The sequence below is a fragment of the Lissotriton helveticus genome, chromosome 6 (assembly GCF_964261635.1).
Source record: "Lissotriton helveticus chromosome 6, aLisHel1.1, whole genome shotgun sequence".
Taxonomy (NCBI): Eukaryota; Metazoa; Chordata; class Amphibia; order Caudata; family Salamandridae; genus Lissotriton; species Lissotriton helveticus.
In genome coordinates this window covers 252,290,634-252,307,878 of record NC_136067.1, presented here as the reverse complement: position 1 = coordinate 252,307,878, position 17,245 = coordinate 252,290,634, and the positions used below count along the sequence as shown (strand labels likewise).

The 17,245-nt window shown below is 45.8% G+C and overlaps 1 protein-coding gene across 1 annotated transcript in view; it reads left to right on the top strand.

The window, feature by feature from the left end:
* Nucleotides 1-17,245, top strand: part of LOC144762482 (protein eva-1 homolog C-like) — an 811,149-nt gene that overhangs the window by 736,436 nt on the left and 57,468 nt on the right. The window contains exons 6-7 of the mRNA XM_078647696.1: nt 6,490-6,654; nt 11,885-12,058. Of these exons, the coding sequence (XP_078503822.1) occupies nt 6,490-6,654; nt 11,885-12,058 (339 nt within the window). The remainder of the gene's footprint in view (nt 1-6,489; nt 6,655-11,884; nt 12,059-17,245) is intronic.

Genomic DNA, 17,245 nt, shown 5'->3' with positions numbered 1-17,245 from the left:
TTTTGTTAAGTGCTGGGAAAAAAACAACATCATGCAGCCTTCCTAAAACACTCTCCCAGAGCCAGCATGATTGTCACATAAATTCTCTCACTTTGAAGTCTGAGAAAGAAAAGTAAACACCAAGCTCTCTGGAAGAGAGAACCTGACATTGACCCCTGTTTTTGAATGAACAGCAAAGGTGACCAGATAAGAACAAGAGTCAAAGGTCTATTTACAGAAATCAAGCATTGGTGGATGAATACATTTGGTTTGGGCAAGGGAAGGGATGAACTCTAGCTGGATAGCCTAAAACAAATAGAGCCAGCAAATATAAAGCAAGCAAATGTGAATTACAAACCACAAAGCCCATGGTAAACAACGAGCGGAATGCATTCCCAGGGAAGCTTTCCGAATGTCCCCAAGATGCTGTTGGCAAACCAGACAAATCTCTGATGTGCCATGTCTTATGCATGCACAGGCATGGGGTCACGTGTGCATGCATAACTTCACAAACTGCAGCTGCAGTTTGGCTTTTTTTGGCCAATGTTTTTCAGCATCAGCAACAAGGATATTCTTTTTGCCGATGCTGTTTGGCAAAGCCAAAGTTCAACTAACGCCTTTAAATTGGGCTTTTACTCATTCTTGCTTTGTTTGCTTTTGTACACCGCTTCTAAATGTATTAAGAATCTTCTTTCAAGACATTCCATAATTGCCAGCTGGCATTTGGTTTGCACACATTTTTATAAAACTTCAGAGATAGAAAATACATTTAATTAGCCTAGTTTGATAAAAAGAGAAATAAAACAAATGTAATTACCTTTTTTCATTTTTACGTTCCCTATTTATGTAAAAGCGGCACAATAAAAATAAAGAATTGCCGAACAAAATACAAAAAAGACAGAATTATATAAAAGTGAACATGTTATTTATCCATAAAAAACGTAACATGCTTATTGAACCTCATGAATAAAATTGAAAAAAGCGATTGAACTTGTTTTTAGGTCTCGCCTGTCAATGCGCATGCGCATTGAGCTTACGAGACTATGGGGGCTTAAACAGACTTTAACCAACTTGCAAGGAATCGATGGCGATTCCTTGCAGTGCCCGTGAAATTCAAGCTCAATGCGCATGCGCATTGACATTAAAAGCGCGTGCACATGCCCCCAGCCGCCTGCCTTGCATGTCTTTTCCCTCAGCCGCACTCCTCCCACACCCCCGCTCCGCCCCCTCCCCTGCCTGCCGTGTCGCATTTCTTCAGGGCACCTCCCCTCATCAGTTCCCCAGCAGCATCTGTTCCCCAGCCTGCCGAGAGCAGCTCTTCCTGCTCCGCCCTCTCCCCACTCTCTCTCCCCTCACGACGCTCCTCCCGCTCCGCCCCCTCCCCACTCTCTCTCCCAGCACACCTCCCCCTCCAGCATACAGCACGGAATTCAGGCATCAGCTGGACATGCGGAAAATTCCCCAGATTCTTATATCGCAACTTGTAGAGATTGCATAAACTGCTCGCTAAAGAAAGAAAGTTACACACTATTTTGTTCTGCAGCTCTTCCCGCTCCGCCCCTTGCTCTCCGCCCCCTGCCTCCCCAGCCGCCAGCACCTCCCCTCATCCGTTCCCCAGCAGCATCTGTTCCCCAGCCTGCCGACTCTTAGTCGATCAGCCTATAATCCACTTTACTGCTTGTCTTCCGTGAAACTGTCTGTTCTGCCTCGAGCGGAAGGAGGCTCAAGACGCAGCTTGCCTCTTGTGTCATACACCTATGCATCACCGCTTACAGTGCGGCTTCTTTGGTTGCAAGTCGCCTCCAGCACAGCCCCTGCCCGATAGCTTTCAGTCTCTCCTACCCATCTGTTGGCGGAAGCCTCTGCTCTCCACACCGATTCCTCTCACAGAACGGGGCATGTTTCCGAGGGCGCCCATAACAAGGATGCTCCGCCAGCAGCTCTTCCCCTCCCCACTCTCTCTCCCAGCACACCTCCCCCTCGCTCCGCCCCCTGCCTCCCCAGCCGCCAGCATTCCACACTGACACAGCCTGCCGAGAGCAGCTCTTCCTGCTCCGCCCTCTCCCCACTCTAAAGTCCACATTTGTAAAGCGCACAATCACCCGTAAGGGTCTCTAGGCGCTGGGGGGCCGTCGGGAAGATTAAGCGAGCTATTGCCCAGAGTCACATGGTGCTGAGCTGACCTGCCGCCGGAGCCGGGGATCGAACCGTGGTCCCCAGATTCCAGCGTCAGTCGCCCTGGCCGCGGCGCCACACCTCTTCCACTCTCTCTTCCTCTTCCTCTTCCACTCTCTCTCCCCTCACGACGCTCTTCCCGCTCCGCCACCTCCCCCCAGCACTCTAGCATACAGCACGGAATTCAGGCATCAGCTGGACATGCGGAAAATTTCCCAGATTCTTATAGCGCAACTTGTAGAGATTGCATAAACTGCTCGGTAAAGAAAGAAAGTTACACACTATTTTGTTCTGCAGCTCTTCCCGCTCCGCCCCTTGCTCTCCGCCCCCTGCCTCCCCAGCCGCCAGCACCTCCCCTCATCCGTTCCCCAGCAGCATCTGTTCCCCAGCCTGCCGACTCTTAGTCGATCAGCCTATAATCCACTTTACAGCAACACATCGCCCATAACATGGATGCTCTGCCAGCAGCTCTTCCCCTCCCCACTCTCTCTCCCAGCACACCTCCCCCTCGCTCCGCCCCTTGTTTAAAGCTTGAAAATACATCCCGCCTCTCCTCCCCCTTCCTTCCCTCCCCCCGGCTTCTTCCCACCCTCCTCCCTTTGCCCGAGGACATCACGAGAGCCGCTAACCCTCCTCCAGGAGCCAGATGATGAGGGAGGAGACGCACAACTGCGGACCTCTCCTGCTGGCACACGAGCAACGTCACCTTCTTCACTCTTCAGCACACCAGCCATATTTTGGGGGGACTAGCCAGAGTTGTTAAAGTTGAGCTATATGTACTGTGAAGCCAATGCAGACAGCGGCAAAGTGGCTTTGAACGAAACTCAAAACAAGTCACTCTCACTAGGGTCCGCAAGGCTTTAATGTCGAGAAAGAGTGCATGCTCTAAGAGCTGAAAAAATAGACAACGTTCGCGTTCACTCAAATTCTGTGATGCTTCTATCCACAGCTCGAAAAGTTATTTATAAAGAAAGAGACATCTCTCACTTTCCTCTCGTTCCTGCCAGCTGTCACCTCCACATTCCATATCCTCCGTACTTTTAATTTTGAATTAAGCATGTTGCCCTCCTTCTCCGTAACTCATTCTTTCTCCCGACTTTTCTTCCCTTTACTCCTTTGTTATCTACTCCCAACGTACTTCTCTCTTCTAATTTCATATAATAGGTCGAGCCTGGTCAGCCCATGCACTGCTATGCAAGGTGTGCTGTATTGGAGTATGGACTTGAAGCCCTGCCCACTCTCTCCCCACCACCACATCCACCACATCCACCATCACCACCGCATCCACCACCACCGCATCCACCACCACATCCACCACCGCCACATCCACCACATCCACCACCACCACATCCACCACCGCCACATCCACCACCACCACATCCACCACCACCACCACCACATCCAACACCACCACATCCACCATCACCACCACATCCAACACCACTTCACCACCGCATCCACCACCACCACATCCACCATCACATCCACATCCACCATGATATCCACCGCCACATCCACCACCGCATCCACCACCACATCCACCACATCCACCACCGCCACATCCACCACATCCACCACCACCACATCCACCACCGCCACATCCACCACCACATCCACCACCACCACATCCACCACCACCACCACATCCACCGCATCCACATCCACCACCACATCCACCACCGCATCCACCACCGCATCCACCACCACCACCACATCCACCACCGCATCCACCACCACCACATCCACCAGCACATCCGCCACCTCATCCACCACCGCATCCACCACCACCACATCCACCGCATCCACATCCACCACCACATCCACCACCGCATCCACCACCGCATCCACCACCACCACCACATCCACCACCGCATCCACCACCACCACATCCACCAGCACATCCGCCACCTCATCCACCACCGCATCCACCACCACCACATCCACCGCATCCACATCCACCACCACATCCACCACCGCATCCACCACCGCATCCACATCCACCACCACATCCACCACCACATCCACCACCGCATCCACCACCGCATCCACCACCGCATCCACCACCACCACATCCACCACCGCATCCACCACCACCACATCCACCAGCACATCCGCCACCTCATCCACCACCGCATCCACCACCACCACATCCACCACACCCACCACCAGCACTTCCACCACCACATCCACCACCACTTTCACCACATCCACATCCACAACCACCACATCCACCACATCACCACCACATCCACCACCACATCCACCATCACCACCACCACCACATCCACCACCACCATATCCCCCAGATCCACCACCACCACATCTATATGTGTGTGGCTCTGTGTGTGTGTAGGTGCAAATGCAATGTTCTTGGATTTTTGTCACAATAAAATACACTGAACATAATCTTCACAAAAGTTATTTACAAACGTTTAAGCTATTGCCATTATAAATTAAATAAATTATTTAAGTATTAATTATTTACAAAAATTAAAAGCCATTGTTATTTGTAATATCAATACATCTAAGTCACGTAAATACAAAACATGTTGCATTACAAATGCTATAGGTGTCACATTTGCAAAAGTTATAACTATTGCCATTGTAAATGACAAAGCTATTAATTTAGCTATTTTCAAAAACAACACATAAATAAAAAAAAATCATTTACAAGACCAATAGCTCCAACTTTTCTAATGCGAGACCTATTGCATTTCCAATGCTTGTTCAATTGGTGAGTGTTTGGCACATAGCTACTTGAGACTTAGGGTGCCTAGCCTGCATAGAAGCACTAGATGAGTTAGGCTCACTGTATTTAATGGCTGTGCCCGTGGCATCTGAATTTCAAAAGTAGTCTTAGCCATCCTTTGCAACTTCTTTATCACATGTTTCATGTGCGTAAACCGTGCCTAACAACGTTATAGCCTGTTCACTGCGCAGGATATAGAGTTACAGCTGAAGTAGGAAATGAGACCTGAAAAAGCAGACACTCTTTGTGTCAAAACTTTAGAAGCATAATTGGGAATTACCCCTTATATCTTTATTTTAGAGTTTCTTTCAACCATTACAGAATTGCAATGTGTTAGTTATAAATATTGGAATCCAGTACAGAGCTCCTGAAATCAAATTTACTAGGTCCATTCATGGGCTGGGCTCAGAAAGACGGCGCTTTGCACAGTCCTACAAAATAAGCTACAATTGTTGTAAGGGACATGCTATTATTATGGGATTACTCCAGGGGCTCACGGGATAGACAGTGTGATGAAGTCATGAGAAATCAAGAGATGTTGTAATGTTAAAAATACCTACTCAGGAGATAGATTACAACCTTAGCTTGAAGAAAAAAACACTGCCACATTATTAGATTTTTAGACCTCACTGCAAGAGCAATGCATAAACTCGGTTTTTCCTTGGTCACTACCTAGACACAACGGCATTGCTAGGTAAAAAGTAGAAAATACAAAAACAGCTTCTGAAGTGAAGTTGGAGGTGACTCCTTGTTTTTTCAGATTTTGTATAATTTTGAATAAATTATCAGGCGATTAACACACCATATTTAATGGATATCAAAGGGCTTGCCATTATTTTGAGAACACTGTCCCTTGGCCATTAGGATGTTTCCTTGAGCTGATGGGCCTGCTGCCGCCATCTGTGTGTGAGTACAAGCAAACTGGTTTAAGCCTCGATGGGTTTGACTTGGTATTTCATCTTCCAGAGGTAGAGAACATCTCTTTTCTAGGTGTCGGTGCCACAGGTATCACATGTGACTTGACCACCGTCCCACAGACAGACAGTTTTAGAGCTAGGGTGAGAACATATACACATTCAACCCTGTGGTTTACTCGCCAAAAAAAAGACAGCCTATCTAAAAGTGGACATTCCTATAACATATCAAGAATCGTCACTACAGATTATACACCACACACACACCAGGGTACCTTCACACCATGACTATGGTCTGTGAGAAAGTATGGAAATGCTTGCCCAGAGTGCTATGAGGCCATAGATTCAGCAGAAGTGCGCTATAACACAGAGTTACATCTGTGTCAATGCACACATTGAGTTTAATTGAATTTTAAAGCAAGCACAGTCATTGGTAAGCTACCAGGTCAGCAAATGTAAAAAGATCTTTGCTACCTATGTTGCCTGACTCTGATAGTTGTAGCAGTCAGCTTGGACTATTATTGCGCCTCATCGAATACTAACTTGCCAAATTGTGTTCGAGTTTGTTGTTGAACATGAAACGCTAACCCACATTTTACTTCCTCGCTCAGGTCTGCGCTCAATAAGGCTCCACCTCCTAATGTTTCCATCTGCATGCTCCTTTTCTTTCAGTGCCTAAGAAACTCCTCCATGAATCCCAGCCAAAGCCAACCAACTACCAAGGACCCCAGAGACCTCATTTCCCACAGCTGCCAAGAGCCTACGATCCCAACGTGATAGGCGATGGTGCCTTCTTCCCCGACGTCTCTCATTTCATAACACAGCACCGCCAACCAGGTATGGTAGCCTCAAGCTGAGGTTTTACAAATTGTTTCTGGGTTATTTTTCATTGTTGGGCATTAGTTGCGTCACCCTCGTTAATCGTGTCTTGCCCTAGGTCGAAACTGATGCATTGAGCATTTTTAGGTATTGGTTTTTATAACCCAGCTGTCAAACCGACCTATTGCTAGTAGTATTCAGAGTGGGCTTTCATTAAATTCCCTTCAACCATTGGCTTTCTTCGACCAGACCCTTCAGCCACTGGCTTGAGACTTTTCCAATTGCATCTTGACTCAGCATATCGGAGTATTCATGTCTTACTTAATGCTTTTGGCTATTTGGGTGTATCCTTCCACCTCTGCTCAAATGCTTCCACTGAACTACGCCAGGGACTACTTTACAACCATATCTCTCCCTCTCGACTTCTGTCGCCTCCCTCTTGTGTGTGCTACTGATAAATGTGTTAGAACCCTACACCAGACCTTTTAGCTTTGGCAGTGCTTGTTGGTGGGTGGCTTCTTCCCGCACTAAGACTGATAGTTATGGGGCTGTGCTAGTTTTTGAGCGGATGAAGTGGCGGAGTACAAGAAAGAGCAGGATCTCTGTTTAATCACAATGGTCTATACAAGTGTCTTTAATTCAGCTCTACAATGCAGGCCTGTCTCATTGAAACCCCCTCATCTTCTGTCCAATACTTAAATCCATCATTGTTTACATGAAGACAAAATATGCGTTTTAAGGGTTGCCTTAGTCAAGTGAGTAGATGAGCATTCACTGCTGCAGCAACTGAGGTGGTCTACTTGGCTGCTTGTGACACAGATATTTGTTTTCTGTAAATTCCTGAATGAGACTGCAGGTGAAGCCTTGGTTATGTCACAGATAAACAGATCTCCTCCACTTCTTCTCTGATCCAAGTTTTTGAGTACTTTTTCACTTTAATTTATAGCGCCTGTACTGCTCACATCAAAAACCCGAATTTCTGAGGACAGAACATGGGTGACTGCATTGAACACATACGGGGAGAGAGGCTCCCCAGCCCTGCTCCTGGTTGCTGCTTGGTGGGGTGTTTTTTATCATGTTTCTGGAGGAGGTGGGAAGAGGCAGGTCCTGATCTCTGGTGGAAGATTGTTCAAGGGCTTGGAGCTTGAAAAAAGTTGAATTGGTCACCTCTTCCTGTTTACCTGGAGTTATGAATGCTTAGGCAGTTGTGCTTCTCTGGCCTCCTTGGTAGTCCATGGCATATCTTGATATATTGTCACAGAAGTAGGTGAGCATTTTTTTCAGGTATTTGTGAATGAAGCAAAGAATTCAAGACTTGACCCTGCCCCTTATCGGGAGAGGAGTTTGGCAAGGACTGGATGATGTTATCGTCTTTTTTAAAGAAGGGTGGAAAGCATATTGACTGTTAGTTCAACTTTTTGGAGTTTGTTCATTTAACATACTCTGAGAGACCAGGTGCATTGCCGTTCTCCACTTTGGCACCCGTGAACCCACCAGTGACAAGCAACATGGAGGACTAGGTAGCTGTTGAGTAAAGCCTCTTTTAGGTAGTGCATGCATCTGGTTGACCATACTCACATCACCTAATTGATGAATACTACAATTTTTACTAGGTTAGTAGAGGTGAGGGGGGATTGAAGAAAGCAGAGTGCAGGCCTTGCGGTCAACTATTGAGGTCAGTCCATTGTGTTTGGGGCTTCCAGCAAGCATTATCCTCAAGTCCTCCATATACACGGTTTCCTTGCTGAGTCAGCCCTAGCTGAATTCACTCATTTCCAATGTTCCCTTCTCCCATACATCCTCTTCAGCTGGCGACAAGGCTAAGTTGCAGGGAGGAGGAACATTCCCAAAGGCTCTGCTGGTCACATCCCTCATGCATCCTCTGATAGTACTTAAAGGGAACGAGTAGACGGGCCAGGTATTAGCCCATCTGTCACCTGTTTTCTCGGTTGTTGCTGACAGCACACTTAGTGTTAATCGTTGGACTGAATTATGTTAGTGTGCATAGTTTGCAAGGAAGCAGCCAGTCATGTCTCCCTACCTTCCTATGATGAGTAGGGGGTACATTGCTGAATCAATGTACTATTCTTATTACAATGGTAATATCTGAAACTTCGCATTGCCACCTCGCATGACTGACAATGCTACTACTCATCTCATGCCTTGTATGTTTCACTGTCATTATGTTAACCTTTTCACCACCATTATTTTAACCATTTCACTGTTAAGGGTGTTCATGCACTGATGTGTGCGAGTTTCTTTAAAAATAGAAAAATAGTGTTAGGTTGTACAAATACATGTACCTTTTTGGGCTCTTTGTGCCCCCCATACAAAATATATGTTTAATTTTGGCACATTCAGAATGATTTAGTTGTGTAATCTTTGCTGCCTGAAGATATAAGGAATAATAGGAATACATTTTGAGTTTTCAACAAATTGTCTCAGCTCTTTGTTACAAACCTTAATCCCAGAACGCTAGCCAGGGAAATTATGCCAAAACGTCTAGCGCCAGGCAATACTAAATATAAGTGGGTTTTCCTAGGAATGTAGTCTGCACAATCAATTACGAAATATAAGCACACATCACTAAATTGAAGCAGAATCACTGCTTATGGCACACTGTTCTTTTAATAGCAGATATCAAAATCAGGACTATTGGCAAAAGTATAACAATTATATTTTTTTCTACTAGTGTATAATGTAAGGAATCTAGTGATGCAAGTCAGACCTCCTTTGACTTGTTCCAGACATGTATAGGGATTCTGTGCCCCTGCAAAAAAGAAACAAATCTTGCAAAGTCTGTCGCAGGTCTAGGGCACAGACACACAATTCAGAATTTTTCTTTGGCAAAGGAAAAACTCTCAGCAGAGCCTAGACTCTTGCCTGAGGCACAGAATTGTACGTCTGTGTCCCAGAAAAGAGGCAGGCTCTGCTTTGTTTTTTTCTTATTCTTAGAAAAAATGCCACACACTGTTTAACTTTTTAACGGGAGCATTGGCACACAGGTCCCTTCTTTCAAAATGCTTCTTATAGATAGAGAAGCATTGTGACAGCTGCAAGAAACTGTGTAACTATAGCCCAAAAAGGAGCCAGGCGCCATTTGCATTTTTTTGCTTATGCTAAGAAACAACCCAAGCCGCATGTAGCTCCTTGCTTGGCATCAGAAGGGCTTGCCTGTGCTGACAGCCCTCTACTGCAGCACAAGTTCTCTTCATGAACAAAGGTGAACCTGCACACTTGAACAGCCGCCCGCGCACAAAAAGTACAAAATTAATGTGCAGCGTAGCCTAGACTCTGGCAGGCAACGCCATTTTGGTGCTGTAATTCCACTGTATTCTGGAATTTCCCCTATGCTGAAGGCTGGCACCTGTGAACATGCCATTAGTGATGCCAAGCATTCCTCGGTGTTCCATTTTGAGCCAGGCACACATAACATCAGTCCACTGAGCCATGAAGGGCACCGCGCTGAACGCTTGTTGTGCATGACTACTCTCTGATTTGATTGTACATAACCACCTTAATGGTGCACTAAGAATTCCACGCTGGCCTTGGAGGCCACTATCCAACATGATGCTCTATTGTCAATAAGAAACACAACCAATGCAGTGTCAATAGATCACTTTGACTCCAGCCAATGAGAATTCGAGATCTGCTACGGGTACCAAGATTGCAAGTGGTAAGGACCATACTGATACTAGGGTTGCGTCCATACAAATGTAGGTAACAACAGGATGATGTATTGTGTGGCATGTAAAGCGTCAGCATCAGATGAACCTGTGCTACCCGTTTCAGTATAAAAGATTAAAGAGTCTCTCTCCTCCCGCAGTCACCCCCTTCCGGGGTGCAGTCAATATCAAATCATTAACCAGCAATCCCCACCCTGCCAAGGGAAACTTGTGCTCTGGAGAAACTCAATGACAACTGACTCTGAAAGAAGCAAGGAGTCGAGAGCCACCCTGTTATTAATACTGCGCCGGGGCACGGCCTTTCCTTGCCCATTGCTGTAGAATTTGGGTAAAGTCGTGCGCGCGTGGAGGCGCGAGCCCGCCCTGGGCTGTCTGAAGCACGCCAGCCTGTGTTTACTGCTGTTACAAAGCACTTTGGAATGGCGCTGATAACGCCCCTTTGATTTACCCCAACACAGATTACACGTTAGCTTTAAAGCTACTAATTTCATCTTGTGTGTGTGTTCAGTGTGTAACAAAGTAGGGAGGCGATGCAGAACAGGGGGGGACATTGGGGGCTGCAACCACTGAGCAGGTAGGAGCTGCAGAGGCGAGCAATGAAGAGAGGGGAGAAAGAGAAGGAAGAGAGAGAGAGAGGGCGAGGAGAGGAAAGAGTGAGGGGAGAAAAAGAGGGGACTGAAAGATGGAGAGTGGTACACAGAAGTCGATGGAATGTGAGAGGAAGGAGCAGGAAGCAAGTGAGAAGGTTGGGTTGGGGTTCGAGACGATGGTGATAAAAGATAATGAGGTGAGTGACAAGAAGGGTATGGCTGGGGATGGATGGATACAGGAGACCTGGGTGGAGAGAAAGCTGTAGATAGTGGTAGACTCGGTGCTTTAAATGGGCCGGTGCTGTCAGGTACTGAGTACCTGCACTTCTCAGCAGAGCTCCAATACTTTTAGTTGGAGAGTACCTGCACTTTCCATAAGCAAATAGATACTCTGGTAAAGGGTACCTGCACTTCTATTTTTTTTATTTCAATCACTGGGTAGAGTGGGAGACAACTAGAGATAGGAGTAAATGTAGAAAGCCCGGTAGTGAAGCCAGGGCGTAGCTTCCACTAGTGTAGCAGGTGCAGTGGCACCGGGGCACAGGGGCCTGAGGTGCCCATTCAACCCTGAATATTGCTAACTTTTACAATTCAAGCAGCGGTCGGGGGGCGGGGCGGGGGGGCAGTCTTTTCCCTTCTTTTTCTAGGGCCATTGACACCCTGGCTGTGCAATTGTAGAACGCTGGGAAGGGAGTCAGCTGTGAAGGAGGGGGGGAGACGAGAAAGGAAGGAATGATGAAGGAAAGGGCGCAGACAGGGTGGATGTAAAAGAGAGAAATGGGGAGGGACAGAAAGAAAGAGCTGGCTACAGGAAAATATAAAGTTGTTTATCTCTGTTTGCACGATAGTAGTGCTTCACAAGTATTTCACCATGAGTCCTGGTGTCCACTCCCCAGAGGAGAATTTAAGGACTGGTCTAAAGGGGCACTACTGACTTGGATTTTTATCGGCCTCTTTCCTTTCTGCCCACAGCAGAGAAGAAGAAGGGGAGGTCGGCAACCTTTTACCCGATAGAGCGCCCTCTGCTGCCTCGTCTGGATGAGACGCCAAGGATGGGCTTCAACACCAGCACGGACCCCGTGGGCAGAGTCAGCACGGAAATGGCGCTGATCAGCAACCTCCTGGCGGCCTACTCCTTCATCTCAGGTGGGTGACGGTCCTGCTGCGCATGCGCGTGAACTCCATGGTGGCTGACATCTTTCATATGCGCGCATCCAGCGCCCCAGGGCCCGGAGCGTCTGTAGGAGGAGGCTTCCAGCCCACATCCGCTCGGCTCTGGCTAGCGGGGCTGTTGCAGCCCAGGAAGGTTCTACCATTTCCCCAGGAGGCATTTTAGGCACTCAATATGCTCGTTTATCAAAGTAAAGCTGTACTGAATTACCAAGCCTTTCACTGTCCTGAATATTTAACTTGCCTTACTTCTGCAGAACAAGCTGTTATGGACCACTGGAAGTTGCGGATATTGTTTTTACCTTACCCACTCAGGGCTGCCAAGTTTCCAGTTTACTTCGGTGTGACGTTAGCAAGGAGCTCGTGTGTCACACTTCCCAGACTCCTGTGAAACACTTCGAGTGACGCGTTATTGCAAACTCGAGTCATTGGCTCAAGCAGGGACATTTCATCCATGAGTAGTACAGCCCTGCCAAGAAGTAAATGTGTGACCGGCTCCTCCATTACAGGTGTTTCTTTGCATTATGGGACTTGCATGTTGATTCATGCCATTATCAACCCAGTACTACAAGCCCCAGAATGCAAAGAAAAAACCTAAGACTGGACCATCTACCCTCGCATGGACCTGGAAACGGGAACTTGGCAGCTGTGGTAGCAGGAATTTTCTTTAAAGGTATAACCACTGCCCCTTAGCAGAGGAATTGCCTTAACACCAGCAGGACTTATTGTAGCAGCACAAATTGACTTCATTGTGGCCTCCCACATAATTGGGACTCCACATGCAGTAATGTTGCCCTGAAGGGCTCTCTTCATCATCACATACCCTATAAAATCATGGGCACAGCCCCCCTCCCAAGTGTCACTAGACCTTGTACTGCTGCTATAGTATGGTGACTAATCCATACACTAAAGGTAGATCATAATTTGTAAACGTAAATGATTGAAAATAGCCCATGCTGTAGAGTGTTCTTGCTTTGGGAGCTACCAATATGAAAACCATAACACACCTAAATGGACAAGGAACACGAGTCCCAAATGTTCTCCACAAGTCATTTACAAGGCCCTGATATGGAAACCTTTACATTTTTCTGGTGTAACAGTTTATCCAGTTCATGTTCATCTATTGCATTCTAGTATTTGTAGTCTTAATTCTAAAATGGCTCAAGTTAACTTGTAGTACCATAATGCAAATAAAAAAGACAAGACGCACGCCTAACATTCGACAACATGAGCTCTTTACAAAAGGCAGCCTTTAATGAGAATGCTTGTTCAAATCACTGATGCCTTTTGTGTGAAGGTGGAACAACTTGTTTTGTTTATTGCTCTTGATTTTCGAAAATATAAAAGGACTGCATGCAAATAATAAAAGCTGATCAAGTGCATGCACGAGTGCCAGTTCTATTGTTTTCATTGCATAGACAAGACACATCTTTTTAATCCAGAAGTGTTAAGGTGTTTTTTCGCTTTCCCTCTGACAACTGTCCATTTATCCAAAGTTTGCCAGTCTTAGGTATGCGCTTTTTTTCCCATTCATATAGTTGTGGTTTTAAAAAATTGTATAGCAGATTGAAACTCAAAGTCAGTCCACAGTGGCTAACGAATTTCTAGTTGTTGTCTTTTATCTTCTGACGTTCCAGTCATGATTACCTCTGAACACATTTTAAATAAACATGTTACCAATGTTAAGCTGCGAAGAGGCCCTTTATCATGTATGATACCTCCTGCCAGTACTGACAGTTAAATCTACAAGTCTTCGAGATCTGCTGTGGCTGCCAGTTAGCAGACTGATCCAATTAAAGACCTGGTGATTTGCCTATGGGACTTTCTCGAATAGTGGCCAAAGCTTTCTTCACAATCTGATAATTTCCTATATTCAGTCAAGAACCCTTTGCTCATCTGATTCTCTGTTGGCCGTGATGCCTCGAATTTACAACGCGAGATAAGAGGGACGCTTGTTTATATACCTAGCCCTCAAATTAAGGAGCATTCTGCCTCTTCATCTGTAGAAGAACCCCTCCAAAGCAATTTTTATAAAACATCTGAAAACATGGCTTTTCTAACCCTTCCACGCACCTCGGGTTAGGTATTCCTCCAGACAGAATCGTAGCGCTGGTTCAAAGCAGCCATGAAGTCTACAAGTGAAATAAATATAAACATGCACATATGCGCATTATGCCTTTGATGGCGCATTATCTGCTGTGTGTGCATTCTACAATGTAGGAGTAGGTAAAATGTTGCACATTTTGCCCAAATTCTCTCCACACAGAATACATGTTCAATGCAGAGGAATAATGTTCCCTACATCCGTAAATATGTGTTCTGGACCTAGGGATCACCTTCTCTAAGAATTGTTGCTGGGCTAATGAGCATAAGAATGTCAGGACTAAGATGATGAGAAGTGCAAATGGGGTGTTTACTTTTGCTACCAAACTAGGGAATAAACGGATAAAAGACATGCTCAAGATCTTCCAGTCTAGATGTCTTTCCGTAGCCCTGTATGGGGCAGGGGTCTGGGGTCTGGCCCCAGTTGGAAGCCTTCAGGTGGAGGAAAATGCTTTCTTTAAAATACTTTTGTGCTTGCCAAAATCTACCTCCAACGACTTAGTCCATAGAGAACTGGGAATTCAACATTTAACTGATTTGATTCTTCTGCGACCTTTAATGTTGTGGCGGTCAATTTGGCTGAATGAAGAGACATCCTTAACCAGAGCTATCATCAATGATTGTCTCACTGTTGATTACCATCTAAAGATCCCGTGGATTAAATATATTATCAACAGTTTCCAGGAGATCTATGGCCTTAATATTATTGGGGATCGATATGGGGCTTCAGACTTTTCTAAGTCTGAAATGAAGAAAATCTTTTTTAATCACAAATTAGAGAGGCGGGTAAGTAATGATGGAAAGTTATCCACCTGTGTGTTTTATAACAGTCTGAATGAAATAGCGGGCTTCCAATCGTATTTGACTCTAGTGACAAGAGTTTCCCATCAGTTTGTCTTAACAAGGTTGAGGATGGGGACTGTGCATAATCTAGTTGCCTTCCCTTCGCTGAACCAGCATCCTGTTGGCCCTTGTCCATGTGACAATACTTCTGCACAAAGCACTACGCACTTTCTCCTGCTGTGTCAATTGTATGGGAATTTTTGTAAAACTTTTTAAAAACCTATTTTTATCAAGTTTGGTGTTAGAACAGTTCATGATTCTATGAAATTGCTTTTTAATTTGCACCACCCCGATGTATGTTTTTATACTGCTACCTTCCTCCTTAAAGCAATTAGTGTTAGGAAAAGCATGAGTTTTTAACTATTTATTCAGTCCCTGCCTGTATAATATGTTTTTTTTTTTTAAATCTTGAGCGTTGAACTGAAAAAGTAATTGTATTGTAAATGTTGTATGTTTTGCATTTATTATATGTGCGCTTTTATGGACATGTTTTTTTGTTCCAAATAAAGCCTTATGAAATGAAATGATGTGTTCTGGACACTTTTCCACCACTAATGCATCACGTTTGGCTGGGTGAAGTAGGCTTAAATTCATAATCCCAAACAGGGAAGAAGACATGTCAAAGTCAGGACATTGTGGGTGTCAGTCACAGTGGCAAAGCCTCCTCCCAATGTACTCCTATTGGCCATCATCTGGCCCGCCCCCAACCCACATCACAACTGCAGAAACCCCAGCTATCTGTCACATATTCAGCAGTAGTATGTACCATTTGAGATCCCAGAAATCCACTGATCCTGGTTCTGTGAATTTATGCCATTTGCAGGTGTACTGTTCAATATAGTTTTCTGACTACTTCTACGGCTCCTCTGTCATCTTCCAAGCATTAATGGCATATACATTGTATGTGCCTGGAAAGACAACCACACATCTCTGGCCTATTGTAAATTTTTAGAAATTGTGCAGTTCTTTTTAATCGTTTGTTGATATTGAACAACAAAGGAGAACACGTTAATAGAATGGGTTTGGAGGCAGACCTTCAACACTACGAGGCAGGGTGGATGCTGCAAGGTGAGGGTGACCTCAGACACATCCATTCTGCTGGACCTGGTGCCTGTTCTGTGGAGGTGCTCTTCAGGTGGACACTTTGGGCAGTACCTTTTGAACCAGGTATTGAATGGGTCTCAGACATGGACTGAACATACTGATTGCTGCAGTGTGTTTATCTACTGCCTTGTTATATTTTTAAGTTGGTGGGTGTTTACACAACATATGTTTTATATTATAAGTATAGTTTATGTGTGGTGCATCTCATGCATAAACCTCATGTATTGTCTCAAAATAACGATTTCTTTGCAGTGAAAGGTAAGTGGATAAATAATGTGTGCTGCAAGGTCAGTTTTTTATTTACTCACTTGCCTCCCGCCACATTGACAGCTTTGTTGGTGGGGCGCAAGGGGAACCAGGACAAATGGAGCTAGGGCACGGGTCCCAGCTGGCTCCCCTCTAGAGATGCCAGTGGCATCTGCTCTTCTAACCAATCACGTAGGGACCCAGAACACCATACACTGTACAGCCCTGCCTGCCCCTTGTGCCACGCGAGGCATACACACAGACACACACAGAGACACACACTCTCTCTCTCTCTCTCTCTCTCTCTCTCTCTCTCTCTCTCTCTCTCTCTCTCTCTCTCTTTTTATGTCTGGGAGGCTGGTGGTGTCCTGCAATGCCTGGCGAGCGCTTCTCCTCTAAATGTCCTCCAATAGCGGCCCTTTTTACTCCACCACCCCTCCCCCTCTGGCGTTGAAGCATATCAGCGCGGAAGGGATTATTACACTTTGATTATTACTTTTGGCGACGAGGAGGCTTGAATATGATCCCACATCGCAAATACAGTGAACTTGCGGGATGTGAATATCCATTAATTTAAATAAATACATTTGTGCACCTAAAATAAGATGTGGAAAAAGATAACCATCCTGAGAGTAAATGAGTGTTTTCATAAAGCACATTTCAGAACTTCAGCTTCAAGGTGTAGAGCAAATTCTCAGAAGAGATATCCACCCAGCAGACAGAGCGATACAAAGTTGTCCTCTGGAGCCTTCTGATGCTCACCTGCCAGTCTTTCATGGGTCTTAAATAAAGAGTGAGGTCGTTCTAGATTTTATTTCCCAGCATCCTCCGGCCTCCTTTTGCTTTTTAAAATTTGGGATCCCAAGT